Consider the following 17,374-nt stretch of genomic DNA (forward strand, 5'->3'; position numbering starts at 1 on the left):
TGTATTCCTTTTTAAAGATTGTTCAGGCATCTGACACAAGGAGGTGAGGCAAATGCCAGAAAGTGAACCATTGATAACTACTCTGTGTAGTCTTTCAACCTGTTGTGCACTCATCTTATAGTAATTTCATCTAGAACACGTCTCCCTAGTTTACTTATGAGAATGTCAACATGGGATTGTGTCAAAACCCTTAAAAATCAAGATACATCACGCCTACTGCTCCCCATCTCTATCCACTATGCCTGTAACCCTGCCAAAAGGTGGAAATTAGGTTGATTTGGCATAACTTGTTCTTGACAAATCCATATTAGCGATTCCATATAACCCTATTATCCTCTAGATCAGTGGTTCCCAAACTTGTTCCGCCGTCTGTGCAGGGAAAGCCCCTGGCGGGCCGGGTTGTTTACCTGCCGCGGCCACCGGGAGCAGCGATCGGCCGAACCTGCGAACGCGGCAGGTAAACAGCCTGGCCCGGCCCGCCAGGGGCTTTCCCCGCACAAGCAGCGGAACAAGTTTGGGAACCACTGCTCTAGATGCTTACAAACTGATTGATGAATAATTTGTTCCAGCATCTTTCCAGGTATCGAAGTTACATTGACTGGTCTCTAATTCCCCAGGTCCTCTTCCCTGCCCTCCTTTTTAAGATAGGTACATTTGCCCTTCTCCAGTTCTCTGGGACCTCACTCATCCTCCATGAATTCTCAAAGATCATCACTGACAGTTCCGAGATTGCTTCAACTAGTTCCTTAAGTACCCCAGGGTGAATTTTATCAGGCCCTGCTGACTTGTCTCTACCATGATGCAATTACCAATAATCTTAATCTTGTAAACAGTCCACAGGAGCACATTCTAGCAATTCCCATCAGCAGCCAAAAATAGAAGCAGTTAGTTTATATAACTGATCAAAACCCTTAAGATAAATCAGATGTCTCTTAGCTATTAGAGGGAGGGATAGCTCATTGGTCTGCTAAACCCAGGATTGTGAGTTCAATACTTGAGGGGGCCACTTAGGGATCTGGGGCAAAATCAGTACTTGGTCCTACTAGTGAAGGCAGGGGGGCTGGACTCAATGACCTTTCAGGGTCCCTTCCAGTTCTAGGAGATGGGTATATCTCCATATATTTTATTTTATTTTATTTATTCTATTTGTAATTTTAAATTGCCAAATTGTGTTGTCTGAAAACCATTTCAAGAGTGACATGAATCAAGGTCATGGAATGAGGCCATGAGGCAGAGTGGAGATAGTCTGTGAATTAAAGAAGCATTTGATAGAAGTACAAATTCTAAAAATTTCCATGGCAACCATCACAAAGGTGGAACTTAACAGACCTGTTGAAGTGCTAGAACTCAGTGTTTTTACTCAGGGAGAGTGTATTTTAGCAACTTCAGAGCTCTTTTTTGCCACTCTAAATGTATACCCACCTGGCGAAGTAATAAAATTGCCACTGACAGACGCAAAGGTGCTCAGTTAGATCCAAACTGAAGTTGATTTCTTTAAAGGGACATTGGCCTGGCATATTTTGTGCAAAGCTAATAATTTATCCTGCTCTTATTCATTGTGATACTACCATATTTAACGCGGTTTTACATTTTTTCATATTGAATTGTAGTGGAGAAGCAGGAGGCTGTTGAAGGGCTAAATATTTATTGAAATTACCATACTTGCCATCTGGAGGATCCTTGTGTATGATACTGAGGTGACAGAAATCTTGTGCTGTCCTTGTTGAGGGTTTGTAAACAAAGACTTTTGGTCAATATTTATTTTGAACTGTCTTTCAAATGCTGCTTTCTTTTGTGCTTAGCGTTCATGCTGTTTACTAGGGAGGCAGCATTGTGTAGTGGTTAAAATAGGTTTAGAAGTCAGAAGACCCGGGGAGAGTCAGTGACTTGCTGACTAATCCTGAGCAAATTGCCTAACGCCTCTTACTTTATCTATTCATAAAATTGGCCCTAACTATGCCCGACAAAATGTATGTAACTTTCCACTAATTCATGCCAGCTTCTCTCCAGTTCATTCTGTTCCTGATTTCTCTTAATTCATTGTGGCAAAATGGATGCAATTAACATCTAGGGCGAAATGGACTGAGGGACATAGGAGTCCTGCTGCCCAGTAGAAGCCTGAGCCCAGAGCTAGGCATCCAGGTTCCATGTACAATGCATGGGGAGAGTTAGGTGCCAAAGGGTAGTTCTATGTTTCAGTCGGAGATAAGATGGCAGCTCAAGTAGGCATCCGTCATAGACTTCAAGGTCAAAAGGGACCCTCATGATCATCCTGTCTGACTTCCTACACATGACAGGCCACAGAACCTGACCTACCCACTCCTGTAATAGACCCCTAATCTCTGGCTGAGTTATTGAAGTCATCAAATCATGATGTAAAGACTGCAAGTTACAGGGAATCCATCATTTATACTACTTTAAACCTGCAAGTGGCCTGTGCCCCATGCTGCAGAGGGAGGCGAAAACCCCCCAAGTTCTCTGCCAATCTGACCTGGTGGAAAATTCCTTCCCAACCTGCACTAGCATAGCTAAAAATAGCAGTGTAGATGCGGCGGCATGGGCTGTACAGGCACACCAGGACCCTAGGTACGTGCTTGTGTTGCTGAAGCCCACCTTGTCACATCTATACTGCTTTTTGAGCCATGCTAGCGTGTGTATATACACCTGAACAGTGTTTAGACCTATCCTAAGAATGGGATTCTCAGAAGTCAGTAAGCTGCCTAAACTACTTAGCAGAAATTGCCAAGGAGAAGGGTGGGGATTAGGCCACGTCCTTCAAAGATCATTAAGTGCTTAGCTCTGCTTGGAATTGTAGTCAATAACTGGGTGGTCAGGGCACTCAGCTGGGATGCGGGAGACCTGGGTTCAAGTCTGTGTGTCAAAGTAAGCAGTGTGAAGATTTTAAAACAGATCTCTAACATCCCAGCTGAGTACCCTGACCACTGGGCTATAGGGTATTCTGCTGCACACTCCCACCCCAGGCTAGAAATTCCCGATCTGTTCACTGTTGTCACTTTTGTGCAGATTAGTCTTGTGTTGTGAGTTCAGTTACTGTCTGGCATCATAGGCTAGATAGACGAGGAGTGTCCAATTTGAGAATCCTGCCAAGGCTTAGCATGAGCTAGGGCATCAAGCAGCTTTGCGGTGTTGAGACTTAGTGGGTTTTGTTCCTGTCGACCGATGGAAACTTAGCGTCCACCTATCCCGGTAAATGCCGGTATTCCCATGGCACTGAGTCAAGCTTTGGAGAATTGATAGCAATAGCTGCTTTCAAACTCCCAACTTCCCCAGCTGTGAGATTGGGGAACCCAATTCATATTTACAAATCAAATCCTACTATACACTCTTGTTCTTTTCTTGTAAAGGAAACAACATTACTTAACAAGAATCAGTAAAAAGGATCTTATATAAAATTATTTGCATTTTCCTTAGCATTTTGCCATCTTCCGCTTGATTCTCCCTCAGACAGTTTCCTTTTAGTGGTGCTTTTCTCTTCTGCTCGGCAGGTTTAATAATCTCAAGTGAATTAACCTCTGTGCTTTGCAACAGGAAAACATTTAGGACAGACTAGTTGTGATAGAACTGAAGGGAGAGCAAGGCAACACCGAACGAAACATTTAGATTGCCTCTTTCAAAATACTTCGGCTGCACCCTAGCACTTCTAGATTTGCACTCCTGCATTATTTTTTGCTTGGGGAAATCCTAACACCTTGGTTTCTCAGAGTTAAAAGTAGCTCAGGCTTGTTTGCAGATAGCATATGTTCATTATTCCACCCCACGGAAGTAGGAATTGTTATGCGGCTTGATCTAAAGCTCATATAAAAAAACTCCTGTTGAATTTAGTTGATGGGTTTGGTTCTGGTCCATAATTAAGACTGTTGTTTTTTTTTCCTCCCAGGTAGTTAGCTAGTATAGCATTTACTTATATTTCTAGTTAAATGCAATTGAGTCTTTTCAAAATTAATAGATGCACTAATTTTTTAAAAGCTATTACTAGAATATTGGTATAGAGTTTAGCTTGTTCAGCAAGGACAGGCAGTGAGAAAAGGGAAGTGGTGTTGCATAATGCATCAAGAATATATACACTTGTTCTGAGGTCCAGAAGGAAGTGAGAGGCAGACCACATGGAAGTTTCGGGGTGAAGATAAAAGGAGGAAAAGCAGGGAAGACATAATGGGCGAAATCACTATAGACCACCAATTCAGGAGGAGGTGGTGGAGGAGGCATTTCTAGAACAAAAAACAAATACCCAAAACACAAGAGCTGGTACTAATGGAAGACTTCAGCTACATAGACATCTGTTGGAAAAGTAGTATGGCAAAACGCAAAATCTCCAGTAAGTTACTGAAATGTGGTCAGGACACCACTTGGTTTCAGAAGGTGGAGGAATTAACCAGAGGGACAGACTTTTTACATTTGATTCTGACTAACAGGGAGGAGTTGGTTGCAAATCTGATGGTGAAGACAATTTGAATGAAAGTGATCATGAAATGATAGATTTAATTTTTCTAAGGAAGGGAAGGATTGAGAGCATCAGAATAAGGATAATGGACTTCCACAAAGCAGCCTTAACAGTCTTCAAGAACTTCTAGGTGAGGTCCCAAGGAAATTTAAAGGAAAAAGGAGTAGAAGAGTGCTGGTAGTTTTTCAGAGACAATATTAAAGGCTCAACAGCACAGAATCCTGATGCAAAGGAAAGATAGGAAGAATAGTAAGAGGCCAATATGGTTCCATTAGGAGCTCTTTAATGACCTGAAAATAAAAAGAGGAATCAATCCAAAAGTGGAAAAATTGCTAAGGATGAATACAAAGTAGGGCAAGCATATGGGGACAAAATGAGAAAAGCTAAGGCACAAAGTAAGTTGCACCTCGCAAGGAACATAAAAAGCATGGAGGGGTGGCTTTATAAATACAATAGGAGCAAGATCTCCTGTCCTACTAAGTAGTGGACCTACACTTTCCTTTGTATTTCTCTTGCTCCTATTGTATTGCTGTTGCTTAACACAATTAATATTAACAGCAAGGAGGATGGAACGCAAGCCCAAATGGGGAAAGAACAGGTTAAAGAATGTTTTGATAAATTAGTTTTCAAGTTGGCAGAGCCTGATGAAGTTCACCCTAGGGAACTTAAGGAATGAGCTGAAGCAATCATGGAAGCATTAGTGATTATCTTTGAGAATTTATGGAGGATGGGTGAGGTCCCAGAGGATGCAAGAAAGGGAAAAGTAGTACTTATCTTTAAAAATAGGGGAAAGAGGAGTTGGTGACTTATAGACTAGTCAGCCTAACTTCAATAGCTAGAAAGATATTGGAACAAATTATTAAACAATCAGTCTGTAAGCAGTTATAGGATAATAGCATTATAAGAAATAGCATGGATTTGCCAAGAACGTATTATGTCAAATCCACATATTTTCCTTTTTTTTTTTTTTTCCCCAGAGGTTCTTGCCTAGTGGATAGAGGATGGGGAGCAGTAGTCATGATGTATCTAGATTTTAGTAAGACTTTTGACACCATCTTGCATGATATTCTCATAAGCAAGCTAGGGAGATGTGGTCTAGATGAAATTGCTGTAAGGCAGTAGTCCGCGAACTTTTTACCTCGTGTCCTCCGCCTTACCCCTGCCCCCCCCGGGGCTGGGAATGGGGCCGTGGCTCGGGGGGCGGGGAGGGAATGCAGACAGGGATAAGGGGGCTGAGGCCACAGCTGGGAGCGGGGCCAGCAGCCAGGGCCCCAGGCGTGGGAATGGAGCTGGGTGACGCTCCCTCCCCGCCCCCATCACGGTATGTGGTGTATCACATCCAGTGCACTAAATGCCCCAATAACCAGACAATCACTATGCTCTTGAATGAACTCACACAGGAAAAAGATAAGACAAGAACACAATATCACCTGTGGGTGAACACTTTTCACAAAGTGGTCACTCTGTATCTGTATGCTCAGTCCTCATCTTCAAAGGAAACCTCCACAACATTTCTAATAGATAAGTGTGGGAGCTTAAATTCATAACTTTGCTAGACACACAATCATGGACTGAATAGAGACACTGGATTTATAGCTTATTGCAACAATCTGTAATCCACTAACAACCTCTTCCAACTACTCTCCCCTGCTCTCCCCCTTCCTCTCTCTGACTAGTCACTTCACCTTGAATGGTTCCTTGAAATACGTGTTAACTACTTATGCCAAACAATCTCTTCCACCTTGTTTTTAGCAGTGACATACTGCATCTGTTTTCCAGACCTGAAAAGAGCTCCGTGTAAGCTTCAGAGTGGTAGCGTGTTAGTCTGTATCAGCAAAAAGAACGAGGAGTACTTGTGGCGCCTTAGAGACTAACAAATTTATTTGGGCATAAGCTTTCGTGGGCTAAAACCCACTTCATCCGAACCAACACAGACGTAAAGATACTGCTGCTACTCTATTTCCACCTCAGCAGTAAGAATAAAGTTTAAACTTGTGGGCAGCTTTTTATTTAGCTTTTTACAAATATTTCTTGAGATAACAGCCACTCTATTTTTTTAAAGCAATAGTGCACACTGTTACAGTGGGCTGTTTGAGCAAATTGGAAATCAGTAAATTGATTGGAAAACCATTGACTAAATCAGCCATGTATTGGAATACAATTTAATTCCACCAAGGCTTTCTGGTGACTTCAAGACAAATGCAGAGCTCAAGGGATTTAGTGCCAGAATTCCAAGATAGAATTTATAAAATTCGTACATTTTTCTGAAATGTGGTGTGTGTTGTTTAAAAGACTTTTATTTTTGATGCTGGAACATTTTTACCTGAAATGACATTTCCTTTACCCTGCATTGAAGTAAGATAATACTGCATTATTTAAAATACATGCCTGTGGTTCTTCAAAAATTTACCTCAATTGCAATCTCTTGCTAGAGTTTAAATTACTCTTATTTTTAGAAACAATAGAGGTTTCATAAAAATACATGTCATGAGGGACAAATGTCACTGACTTTTGGTAATACCACAAATTGAGACTAGGATGATTTCTATCCAAACAAATTCTGAGGCTTCAGCTAAATACACCTAATTTTAGCAAATCTTGTTTTGGAACCTCATTAGAGCTTACAAGTTAAGCAGGAATGAAACTAGTCAATACTTGGATAGGAGGCCTCAAAGGAAAACTTTGACACTGCACCTTTGGTGATTCTGTAGAAACACAGGGACTGCTGTACAGGTTCAAGGTAATGGTCCATCTAGACCTTTATTCAGTACCAGATCCTTCAGAGGACAGTGCAAGAAATGATTGATAATTATAAAATAGCTATAAATAGAAGCAGAATCCTCAATACGCAGTGGTGATTTTAGGGCCTGAAGCGTGAGATCATATAAATGGCCAGTGTTTTTCCTGGAAAAAAAATCTTCCCGTAGTTACAATTGGGTATGGTCTCTTTCATTTCCTCTATTAAACTGTCATTTGTTGCTACCGTGTGCTGTTTGTTCAGGTCCGAAATGATTGATTGCCCTACACTGGTGGGTGAAATAATTCCTGTGTTTAGGTTCTGATCCTCCAACCCCTACACACACTCACACTGAAGTTACTTGGAATCTTGCATAGTCAGAGCTTCAAGAATCAGGCCCATCATTTGTATACCAGTTTGTCAAATAATTTGGGAGCCTTTGGGCTAAAGGGAGCTTTATGCAGGTGTGGTACCAGATATCCAAAGTGTATATAGGGCTTGAAGGAAGTCTGTCTCTGTATGTATAAATTTGCCTATATAAAAAAGATTATAAAAATAGAATAGATTGTATCTGGGACTACCAGCTCCCAGCTAGAGAGGTTACATCCGGAGCCATCAGCCAAAATTCTTCAGCAAGACCCGTCCCCTTCAGCAATCCAGTACTGCAGTCTGTGTAGCAAATTGGCATTTTGGGGCACTGCGGAATAAATGGAAGAGAGCAGGGGTGAGGACTTACCATCAGTTGAATTTTTTGTTAACTTTTTGATTTGGTTTTTCCATAGACATGAGGCACAAATCAGGACAGTCTTGCCAGGATTTCTTTCCCATCTCGTGTGGTTATTTTCTCTTCCTCTACTCTGCCCGTACATCTAGAGCCTCCCGTGAAAAAATTCTCCCTGGCTCCCTCTTGGACCTGTTACTGTCATGTTGCCATATTTGTTTATATAGTGCTCCTCTCATTCTGAGCAGAGAGCTTGTATCACACTTCGTTCCTGCATGGCACTGGCACCGTCACTGTTCACAAACTCACGGTACTGCACCTGTATCTGTTGCACAAAATGTCAGCATTGTGATTGCAAGTCCAGCAAAAACGTCCTTTAAAAGCATGATTTAATTAATAACTAGAACTAAAATTAGTACGGTGAGGTGCCTCTTGAATAAACATTCCTCGTGTTTCAGCTTGACAAAGGAATTCTAGTTCAGGTTGGACTGTGGTGGCGGGGGGAGGACTTATTTAAAATACTGATACAATAGAGATATCAACATCCAGTCCCAAATTGCCTCTGCATAGCCTCCTATTTCAGTGGGAGACAGTTACACTTCTTGATTTCAGTAACATTACCACTTTGTCATTGATTGGCAATAGCTTGTTAACTTCAGTTACCCAATTAAAGTGTTGTGTGATCTAGTCATGGGTCATTGACAGAATATACTTCGCTTGGTAGCATAGTATCGAAAACAAAGGTGTTACGCATCCCACCTGCATGAAACAGTTGTGGTCCACATGACACTTTTCCCGTTTTACCAGTTCTAATCCTTTATTTAAACACTTAACTCTCCTGCCCTCATTCTGGTGCAGAGTCTTCCTAATGAGCAGAGCACTAATCAGTGCAGTGTTGGCTTCCCGAGGCTGCAAACAGAATGAAATGAAGGCTTTGAGTGGTATCTCTTAACTTGTCCAAGGCTCAAATGTGGGACAGACCTAAATGAGGGATGCAGATTATTTCCGGAAGCCTAAAATGCTGTGGGATTCATCCCTTGAGTATAAACAACTTTCCATAATCTCAGCTTCAACTGTTTATTATTGGTAAACTATTTATATCAGAAATAAAAGTGATGGGACACACTCTTCATGTTAGAATGCCGGTGACTTTGGGACTAAAGTGAGTGACATCCGTCAGTGAGTTAGGCTTTCAGATTATTTATTGCTAATCATTTTAGCTGATGGGATAGGGCAGGAGGTGAGTAAAACCTCTGTGGGTGGGGAAAAGAACAGGAGTACTTGTGGCACCTTAGAGACTAACAGATTTATTTGAGCATAAGCTTTCGTGGGCTATCATCGGATGGCTGGGGAGTTACTGCAGAGAGAAGAGAAGACTGATGCAGATACTGGGAGAAAAGAGAAACTAAAAAAAGAGTTTTTTTGGGTGGGGGGGGGGAGGCGGGGAAGGAAGAGGAAAGGCAGTAGCCTTTGATCATAAAAGTCCAGGATGTTGCTAAAGGAGACAATAACTCACTTAACTGAACTCTTATTGTTTGTTACTACATAACCATTTTCTCCTTGGTCTCTGTGCGAACTTCCCATTGACACCAGTGGGAGATCATCTGTGCATTGAGGGTGTATGTAGTCCTTCATTCATTCCCTGGCCCAAAGACCATTGTTAAAAATTAGAATACTGTCCTCTCTGTGTGAACTGCACTTCACACCTCTTGAATGTAATTGAATAGTATCCATGGTTATGAACATTGTCAAAGGACTAATTTGCCTTAGTCGATCATTCTTAGTCCTTCAGAAACTTCCCCATGTGAAAAATGACCATCATCTGCATAGCTGAGATTTCTTGTGGGGTTTTTTTTTCATGTTCAGGATATTTTCTTCACTGTAGGCATTTTTTTGCTATTTCAGACTTCGGTGTTAGTGCATTTTTAGCGACTGGTGGTGATATTACCAGAAATAAAGTGAGAAAAACCTTTGTGGGCACCCCTTGCTGGATGGCACCAGAAGTCATGGAACAGGTAACTGTTTAATTGGTAGTGTCTTGTTAGCTCACTTGCCATGTACAATTTTCTAAGTCATTGATGTTTGTTTATGAAAGCTTTGGTCACTGTGGTGGCTCGGTCCTCATGCCACCCACTGTGGCTTTCTCAGGGTCCCAGAGGACAGCTTAGTACTCATACTGCTCAGTATAGTACAGGCTGCTTTCTCTAAAATTTCAGACCGATTTGAGCACTCACAATTTCAGGCCCTTCTTCTATCTGTTAGATTTTTCTCTAGCACCCTTTGTCATCCCAGCTAGCCTCTGATAAAACGCTATGCAAGATACAGGATTGTTTTTTAAACTCGGACAATGGTTGCTGCTTGTTTCAGTGGAGCTACTTGCTCCATTAAAGTGGAGGATATTGGGGATGATGGGAGGGATAAAAGAATATTTGCTTTTTAAACATGCATTGCAGACTACTCCCAGCAAGGCAAAACAAATGTAAATGTCAATAACTGGTGTGGAGGAAAACTGGGGGGTGGGAGATGGGATCCAGGGGACGACTCATTACCCTGCTGAATTTTCCACCCCTACTGAAGTCCTAATTAGCATTTGTATCCCTTGAAAAGGAATGGCTGCCTCTAGGATGTTGGCTTCTCTCTCCTTCCTTGAACTGCTGATCAGCTGGGAATGGAAGTGATGTCTGCTGTTGTCTCATGTAACTGAAAGCACGAGGGACAGAGCAGCAGGGCAGATAAACACCCGTCAGTGATGGTCTAGATAATACTTAGAACTTCCATGAGTGCAGGGGACTGGACTAGATGATCTCTCGAAGTCCCTTCCTGTTCTATGATGTCGCCTGGGCCTTATTGGACTTCTCCAGGCTAATTGTGTCCAGAATGTCTGTGATTTAAGGAGGAGAGGGGGTTAGATCAGTGAAAAACCAACTGATAAAAGAAAGGGGTTGATAAAGTGGTTATAAAGATCTTTAACCAGGAAGAAAATGTAACTAAAATGAAAAGACTTAATTATAAATATATCTAGTATTTTCTGTTGACACAGATATTCTGGGGACTATAGGAGTTCGTAAGGACTGTGAGTGTGAAATTATTACAAGAAATTATTTTGAAAGGCTGTTTAAACCATCCCATTCCCTTCCAGCAGGTGTCGCTCTGAGTCAATTATATCTTGAGTTATAGATAAATAGAAAAGGTAGATATCAAAGAATTTTTGACCCAACTCCATTTCTTAATTTTGGGATAAACTTCCCTATCCCACCATTATCCCTCTAAATGCTATGCACATTTTGACTGGAAAACAACTTATGGCACAAATTGAAGAGGTACATTTCATTGATCTAAATCCATAAAGTATAAACAAATGAAGGCTATTGGTATATTCTGGATCAAAATTCAGGTGAAGAGCTGTTTTCCCTTTGGGTAGCCATTAGCTATGTTAAACTAATTTATGGGAATTTGAAAACTTCCCCACTGACTTCAGTCTACAAGCAGGATTTTGTACTGTAATCAGAAGCTATAAATTAGGTGGTTAACATTTATTGAAAAAAATTGATTTATTTGTGCACCTACTATAAGACTAACACTGTACTTCACTGCTGTTTTTGTCTCTTTGATTATAGTTTCAATTTATTCTCCAGCATTATTGAGCCACATACAGTGTGATGCAACGTAATTTTATTAAAGTTTACAGAGATTTTTTCTCTCTACTAATGTAATCATAGAAAGCCAAGTTTACATAGAAACTGCTGGTAGCAATCTCTCCTTACTATCACCTAAATCCCATCAAACTGGAGTGTGCCAGGCAGGCTAGATATGGAGTGTCCAGAGATCGATCAATCTCTTCGACCCACACACACCCACACCCCTCCCCTCGTAGAACTTAAGGAACTAGTACGAGGTACATGAAGTATAGTAAACTTATCAAATTTAACTTAACCATACGAATATAGAACAAGATGAACCATAAATTGAAATTTGAAAGTGTTCTTCAAAATGCAGCAATAGTCTTGTTCCTTAAAGGTAGTTTGTGCAAAACTTTTGGCTTCATCAGAATTAGTATCTTCTCCTAAACTAATTGTTAACTTATCTAGTGCAATACTGCTATTAAATTTGCATTTATTCAACTATTGCAGTCTTCTCCCATTTGTCTAGAGAGCAGGAAATGCGAACAATTTCATTTTGGCAAAACACTTGTGGTTTGTAGTTCTCATTAAAGTTAGTACACAGTGTCTCTTCCCTGCAGTGGATAAAGTAAACTTTCCATTTCAGATGCCAAAACACTAGGTAATGTTAATGAGGAAAAAGGCTTATTGGCATATGAAATACTTTTTTTCTTTGCATAGTGGAGGTTAAAGTGTTGTTATATGGCTTTAGATGGGCAGATTTGTTCACTAATGTGGAAACTACTAATACCCATTAAACCAAAAGACAATCTAATGGAAAGCAAAATATTAAATATCAGCAATGGCTTCTATAAGCAGGAATGAGGAATTTCAGTGGCCTGGCTCAACTCCAGGCTGGCATGGACTTCCCAGTGCAAAGAGTAGATTGCTAACCTGTTTCAGGACTGGACGTGATTGCAGTTAGTTTAACAAAGTAGCCGGTTAGACATATGACTGCATGTGGGGCTGTGCCTACTGATCCCCCAACTATGACTATTTCAATCATACCCAAGCAGTCCGATTTTCCATATTAGTATGGAAGCCAAAGCCTGGTTGAATCCAATGCCTAGTACTTGTAGTGTGGCATATGAAAACTCTTTTACAAGCCATAAATCTGCTCTTCCTCAGGTATGACTGTTCTACCTAAGGTTTTCTGATTTGCAGCCAGGAAGGAACTGAAAGGTAAAGAAAGGCTTGTTCTTTCCTGGGTATAATTGCAATGCCAGTGAAGGTTAATGGGAGATATGTGCCTTTCAGAGTCCTTGAGGGTAAAGAAATGATGCAAACATTTGACAAGCTCCATTCAGAGCCTGTAGGCAGAGGTGTAGTTGGGATAATGAAAAGTATGTAGAGTAATATCTTGTCACTTTTCAGGTCAGAGGTTATGACTTCAAGGCAGACATCTGGAGTTTTGGAATCACTGCTATAGAGCTGGCTACAGGGGCAGCTCCTTATCACAAATACCCACCGATGAAGGTGAGCGGTAATCTTCAAATACTTGTGGTGACAAAAAACAGTATTAAACAGTATTTCCTGAGGTTATTTGAAAGAATGTGGTCAGTCCAATTTTCCTCTTGTTGTTTTGTATTTGTACCACCAGATTCACAGTCCTTTTAAAAGTTACATTCCTTTTTTGTGTTTATGTGCTTAAAATAGAGAATAGTAGTGTTCAAATATATACCCTTCCCTGCACAGATACTCATGAGTAGTACTAGACATCTCACCTGGATCCTTTAAAAACAGCATAGCAGTCTTAGAGTTGTAGAAAAACCAATGGTTCAAAGGCATCTAATAGGGCACCCAGTGACCCCTGGGTAAGGAGATAATTAGTCCTCTCCTACCTCAGTGTTCCTTCTATCCACCTACTCATAAAATCTGGCACCAGTTGTCCCAGGTGAGTTTTTAACTGGGGGCTTGGATACTTCATTGGATTAGTAGTAATAGAGGTAAGAGGCTCTACATTCTTCTCCTGGTGTGAATGTTAGCCCAGCTGGAGACTGAATGTTGCTATCTGGTGGCTGTTGAGTAGCCTGTGTAAAATGAATTGAGGGTCTTAGCCTTGGGTATTCCCGAAAGGTAATTGGGTTCATTCTGTCAGAGAGGTAATACGTTTCACCATATGTTTTTGTCAGCTCTAACTGTCTATCTATTTGGGGGAGTTATAACTATGGGAACAGAGCTGGGATTTGTGTGTAATATGGTATTTTTGTTGGCTTAGTTCAGATGTTTCCATTTTAAAGGCACATCACTTAAGCCTGGGGAGGGTTGTTGCTCTAAACTAGAGCCCTGTGCAGGATATTTTTTGAATACCATTTTTATCCTGCCCCCACCCGCAAAAACCTTAGATCCCGCAAGAGAGACAGATTCCCCCATGCTGCTACTTTATAAAAAAAAAAAAAAAAAAGGGATATTTATTTATATATATATATATATACATATATATATATATATATACACACACACACACACATACACATACACACCCACACACGGCTAACATTTTGGCATGTGTATTTTTATTAAAAGTCACAGATAAAATTGTGTAAATGTACAAAGGACCAGTGTTAGGGGGTAGCGAACAGGGCAGTTGGCTGGGGCCCTACTCCACAGGAGGCCCCATAAAGATAAGTTACGGGCAGTAGGGGTTGGCCTCGGGCTTCAGACCTGTGCAACTGGGCTTGGGCTTGCTCTGAAGTCTGAGCCCCGCTGCCTGGGGCTGAATTACTGCAATTTTGAGGAAGTTACAGAGGTCTCGTAAAATCACAGAATCTGTGACCTCCGTGACTGACTCGTAGCATCTATCTGTCTATCAACGGAATTCAGACACAATTTTTACCGTTAAAAGAATAAAACAAACCTTACTTAAACCGCACAAAAAAATACTTCAACTCCTGTTATAATAGACATCAAATCATTCTACCCCTTGCTTAAATTTAAGTATTAAAACCTTTATTTTAAAAAAAGGAAAACCAATTCCTGTTATAGTGGTGCAGTTGGTTGGATAGGATGCAATGGATTTTAAGACTTCAGCATTCAGAAAATAAGGACCTGTTTCTACGTGTTCAGATGCCCTTATATTCAGACATACCTGTTTCTAGTAAACGAGTTAACTGAGCACATGGACTGGAAAAAAAAAAAAAAAAAAGTTCCGTCATCACTGGTCTGCTGTGTTGTGACTGTACTAGCTGTCGCTTGCAACACAGCATTATGGGTTAAGAGACCTGGAGACCACTGCTATGCAGACATGTTCCAGACTAATATGGTAATTGTTTTGTCAGATATTTGCTGTGCAGAAGACTTATCCTTTCTCTTCAAATACTTGTTTCGTGTACTCCAGATTTTTAAATAGGTTTTCGAATTGTGTTGCTGTTGCATATTATTCAAATTCTTGCAAAAAATTGCAACCACTTACCCTGATTATCACTAAGGAATTAAAGGCAAGTTTTCACCAGCTAGCATCAATGGAACAAACATGTTTTCTGGAAAACAATTATTTTATTCAAAACTGAAACATTTAATGGGTTTGACAAATAGTCTGAAAGTGACCCGCCTTATGCCTTGTCTATGCACAGAAATTGCACCAGTTTAATTTAAATAGGTTTTTAAACGTGTTCAGTTAAACATGTGCAAAGCCTTTTGTGGCCTCTAATTACAGTTTGAGTATCAAATTTTGGTTTAATTTAAGCACATTTCTTATTGCCTGACGCTAACCTGAAATAAGCGTGTCTTAAACTGAAATAAGAGTCTAGCCAGGAGTTTGCACGAGTTTAACTAAAATAAGTTAAACTGGTGCAACTGTCCTTTGCAGACAAGGCCTTTAACAACCGAGTTGGTTTCAAATGCAGTGTTCATGTTAACAATGCCCCTGGTCTGCAAAGCAATAGTCAAATATTCACTGATTTAGCAGATGTCGTTTTCAATAATACTTTCTTATGTGATGATGGAATTTTAAAAAACATTTTACAGTAGGTTTTGTGGCCTGCACTCAGTTCTACGATTACTATGGTCAAACTCCACAAGTTCAGATCCTGGAATATAAAGGTCACTTAAGTTGTAATTATGTTGTTTTCATATTTGTGACTTGGGAATATTAACCGCCATTTACATTTGATTGTATAATTCTGCATGAATTGATGGACCACTGCATTTTTAGAACAGTGGAAACCTTTAAATATGCTGCAGGCTGGTTCCTCTTCTAAAATTGGTGAAACCTGTATCTAGGTGACAGAGTAAGACAGAGGCAAGAATAATTTTCTCTTCTTTTTTCTTCAGAATGTTTTTGTTTTGTTGAGTGGAATAGAAGAAATCATCCACCTGGGGGGTGGGTGGGTGTGTGTGTGTGTGTGTGTGTGTGTGTGTGTGTGTGTGTGTGTGTGTGTGTGTGTGTGTGTGTGTGTGTGTGAGAGAGAGAGAATTGTCCTTTGTTTTTACATTCATAATTAGCCATGTTTATTTCTAACTCCCTCTCTCTCACAGTAAGATACCTGCAGGAAATCTGAACTGAGCATTTGAATCTAAGGTCTCATATGACTAGTGCCTATAGAATGAGCAGGTTTGGCAGAAATTCTGTGCTCCTTTTCTTCCCTTTGGGGCTGCATCATGCTGGCATGACTGACCTAAGAACTTGCTCTGATCTTACTTACAATTTGAAGCCTGTATCTCAACTCCTAACATGTTAAAGATGTGCATCTCCAGAATGCATCAGGCTGCTGTATGTGTGGGGTTCCCTAGACCGCACTTCTAAGAATTTTTGGTCTTTCTAGATGTTTCCATTGAATTTAATTCTTTCAGGTTTTAATGCTGACACTACAGAATGATCCACCTTCTTTAGAGACTGGTGTGCAAGATAAAGAAATGCTGAAGAAGTATGGGAAATCATTTAGGAAGATGATTTCATCATGCCTACAGAAAGACCCTGAAAAAAGGTAAAACGACTGTGACGGGTTGGATCACAGACACCCCCTTGGGAGCTGCCATCTAATGTACCAAGACTACTTCTATTCCTGTTTTACCTGCCAGCTCAGGACTCCAGCACCCTGTCTTGCTGAGCCAGACACTCCCATCTGCTCCAACACAGACCCAGGGACTGAATTACTTACCCCAAAGCTGCAGGTTTACCTGAAAACAGCCCACAGAAGTGTGTTGGTCTTTAGCACTCAGATGCCCAACTCCCAATGGGGTCTAAACCCAAATAAATCCGTTTTACCCTGTATAAAGCTTATACAGGGTAAACTCATAAATTGTTCGCCCTCTATAACACTGATAGAGATGCACAGTTGTTTGCTCCCCCAGGTATTAATACATACTCTGAGTTAATTACTAAGTAGAAAGTGATTTTATTAAATACAGAAAGTAGGATTTAAGTGGATCCAAGTAGTAACAGACAGAACAAAGGTTTCAGAGTAGCAGCCGTGTTAGTCTGTATCCGCAAAAAGAACAGGAGTACTTGTGGCACCTTAGAGACTAACAAATTTATTAGAGCATAAGCTTTCGTGGGCGAAGTGGGCAGTAAGGTGCCACAAGTACTCCTGTTCTTTTAGACAGAACAAAATAAGTCACCAAGCAAAATAAAGTAAAATGCACAAATCTATGTCTAATCAAACTAAATACAGATAAGATCCTCACCAGTTCCAGAATGCTCCCTTTTACAGGCTAATCTCCTTTTAGCCTGGGTCCAGCAATCACTCACACCCCCTGTAGTTACTGTCCTTTGTTCCAGTTTTCTTCCAGTATTCTGAGGGGGTGGAGAGGCTCCTTCTTTAGCCAGCTGAAGACCAAATGGAGGGGTCTCCCAT

The 17,374-nt window shown here is 40.7% G+C and overlaps 1 protein-coding gene across 4 annotated transcripts in view; it reads left to right on the top strand.

The window, feature by feature from the left end:
- OXSR1 (oxidative stress responsive kinase 1) overlaps window positions 1-17,374 on the top strand; it is a 122,805-nt gene that overhangs the window by 79,270 nt on the left and 26,161 nt on the right. For all 4 annotated transcript variants that reach the window (XM_034759917.1, XM_034759919.1, XM_034759918.1 and 1 more), the window contains 3 exons: window positions 9,826-9,935; window positions 12,954-13,055; window positions 16,371-16,504. In XM_034759917.1, the coding sequence (XP_034615808.1) occupies window positions 9,826-9,935; window positions 12,954-13,055; window positions 16,371-16,504 (346 nt within the window). The remainder of the gene's footprint in view (window positions 1-9,825; window positions 9,936-12,953; window positions 13,056-16,370; window positions 16,505-17,374) is intronic.

Source organism: Trachemys scripta, chromosome 2, assembly GCF_013100865.1.
Source record: "Trachemys scripta elegans isolate TJP31775 chromosome 2, CAS_Tse_1.0, whole genome shotgun sequence".
Lineage (NCBI taxonomy): Eukaryota > Metazoa > Chordata > Testudines > Emydidae > Trachemys > Trachemys scripta.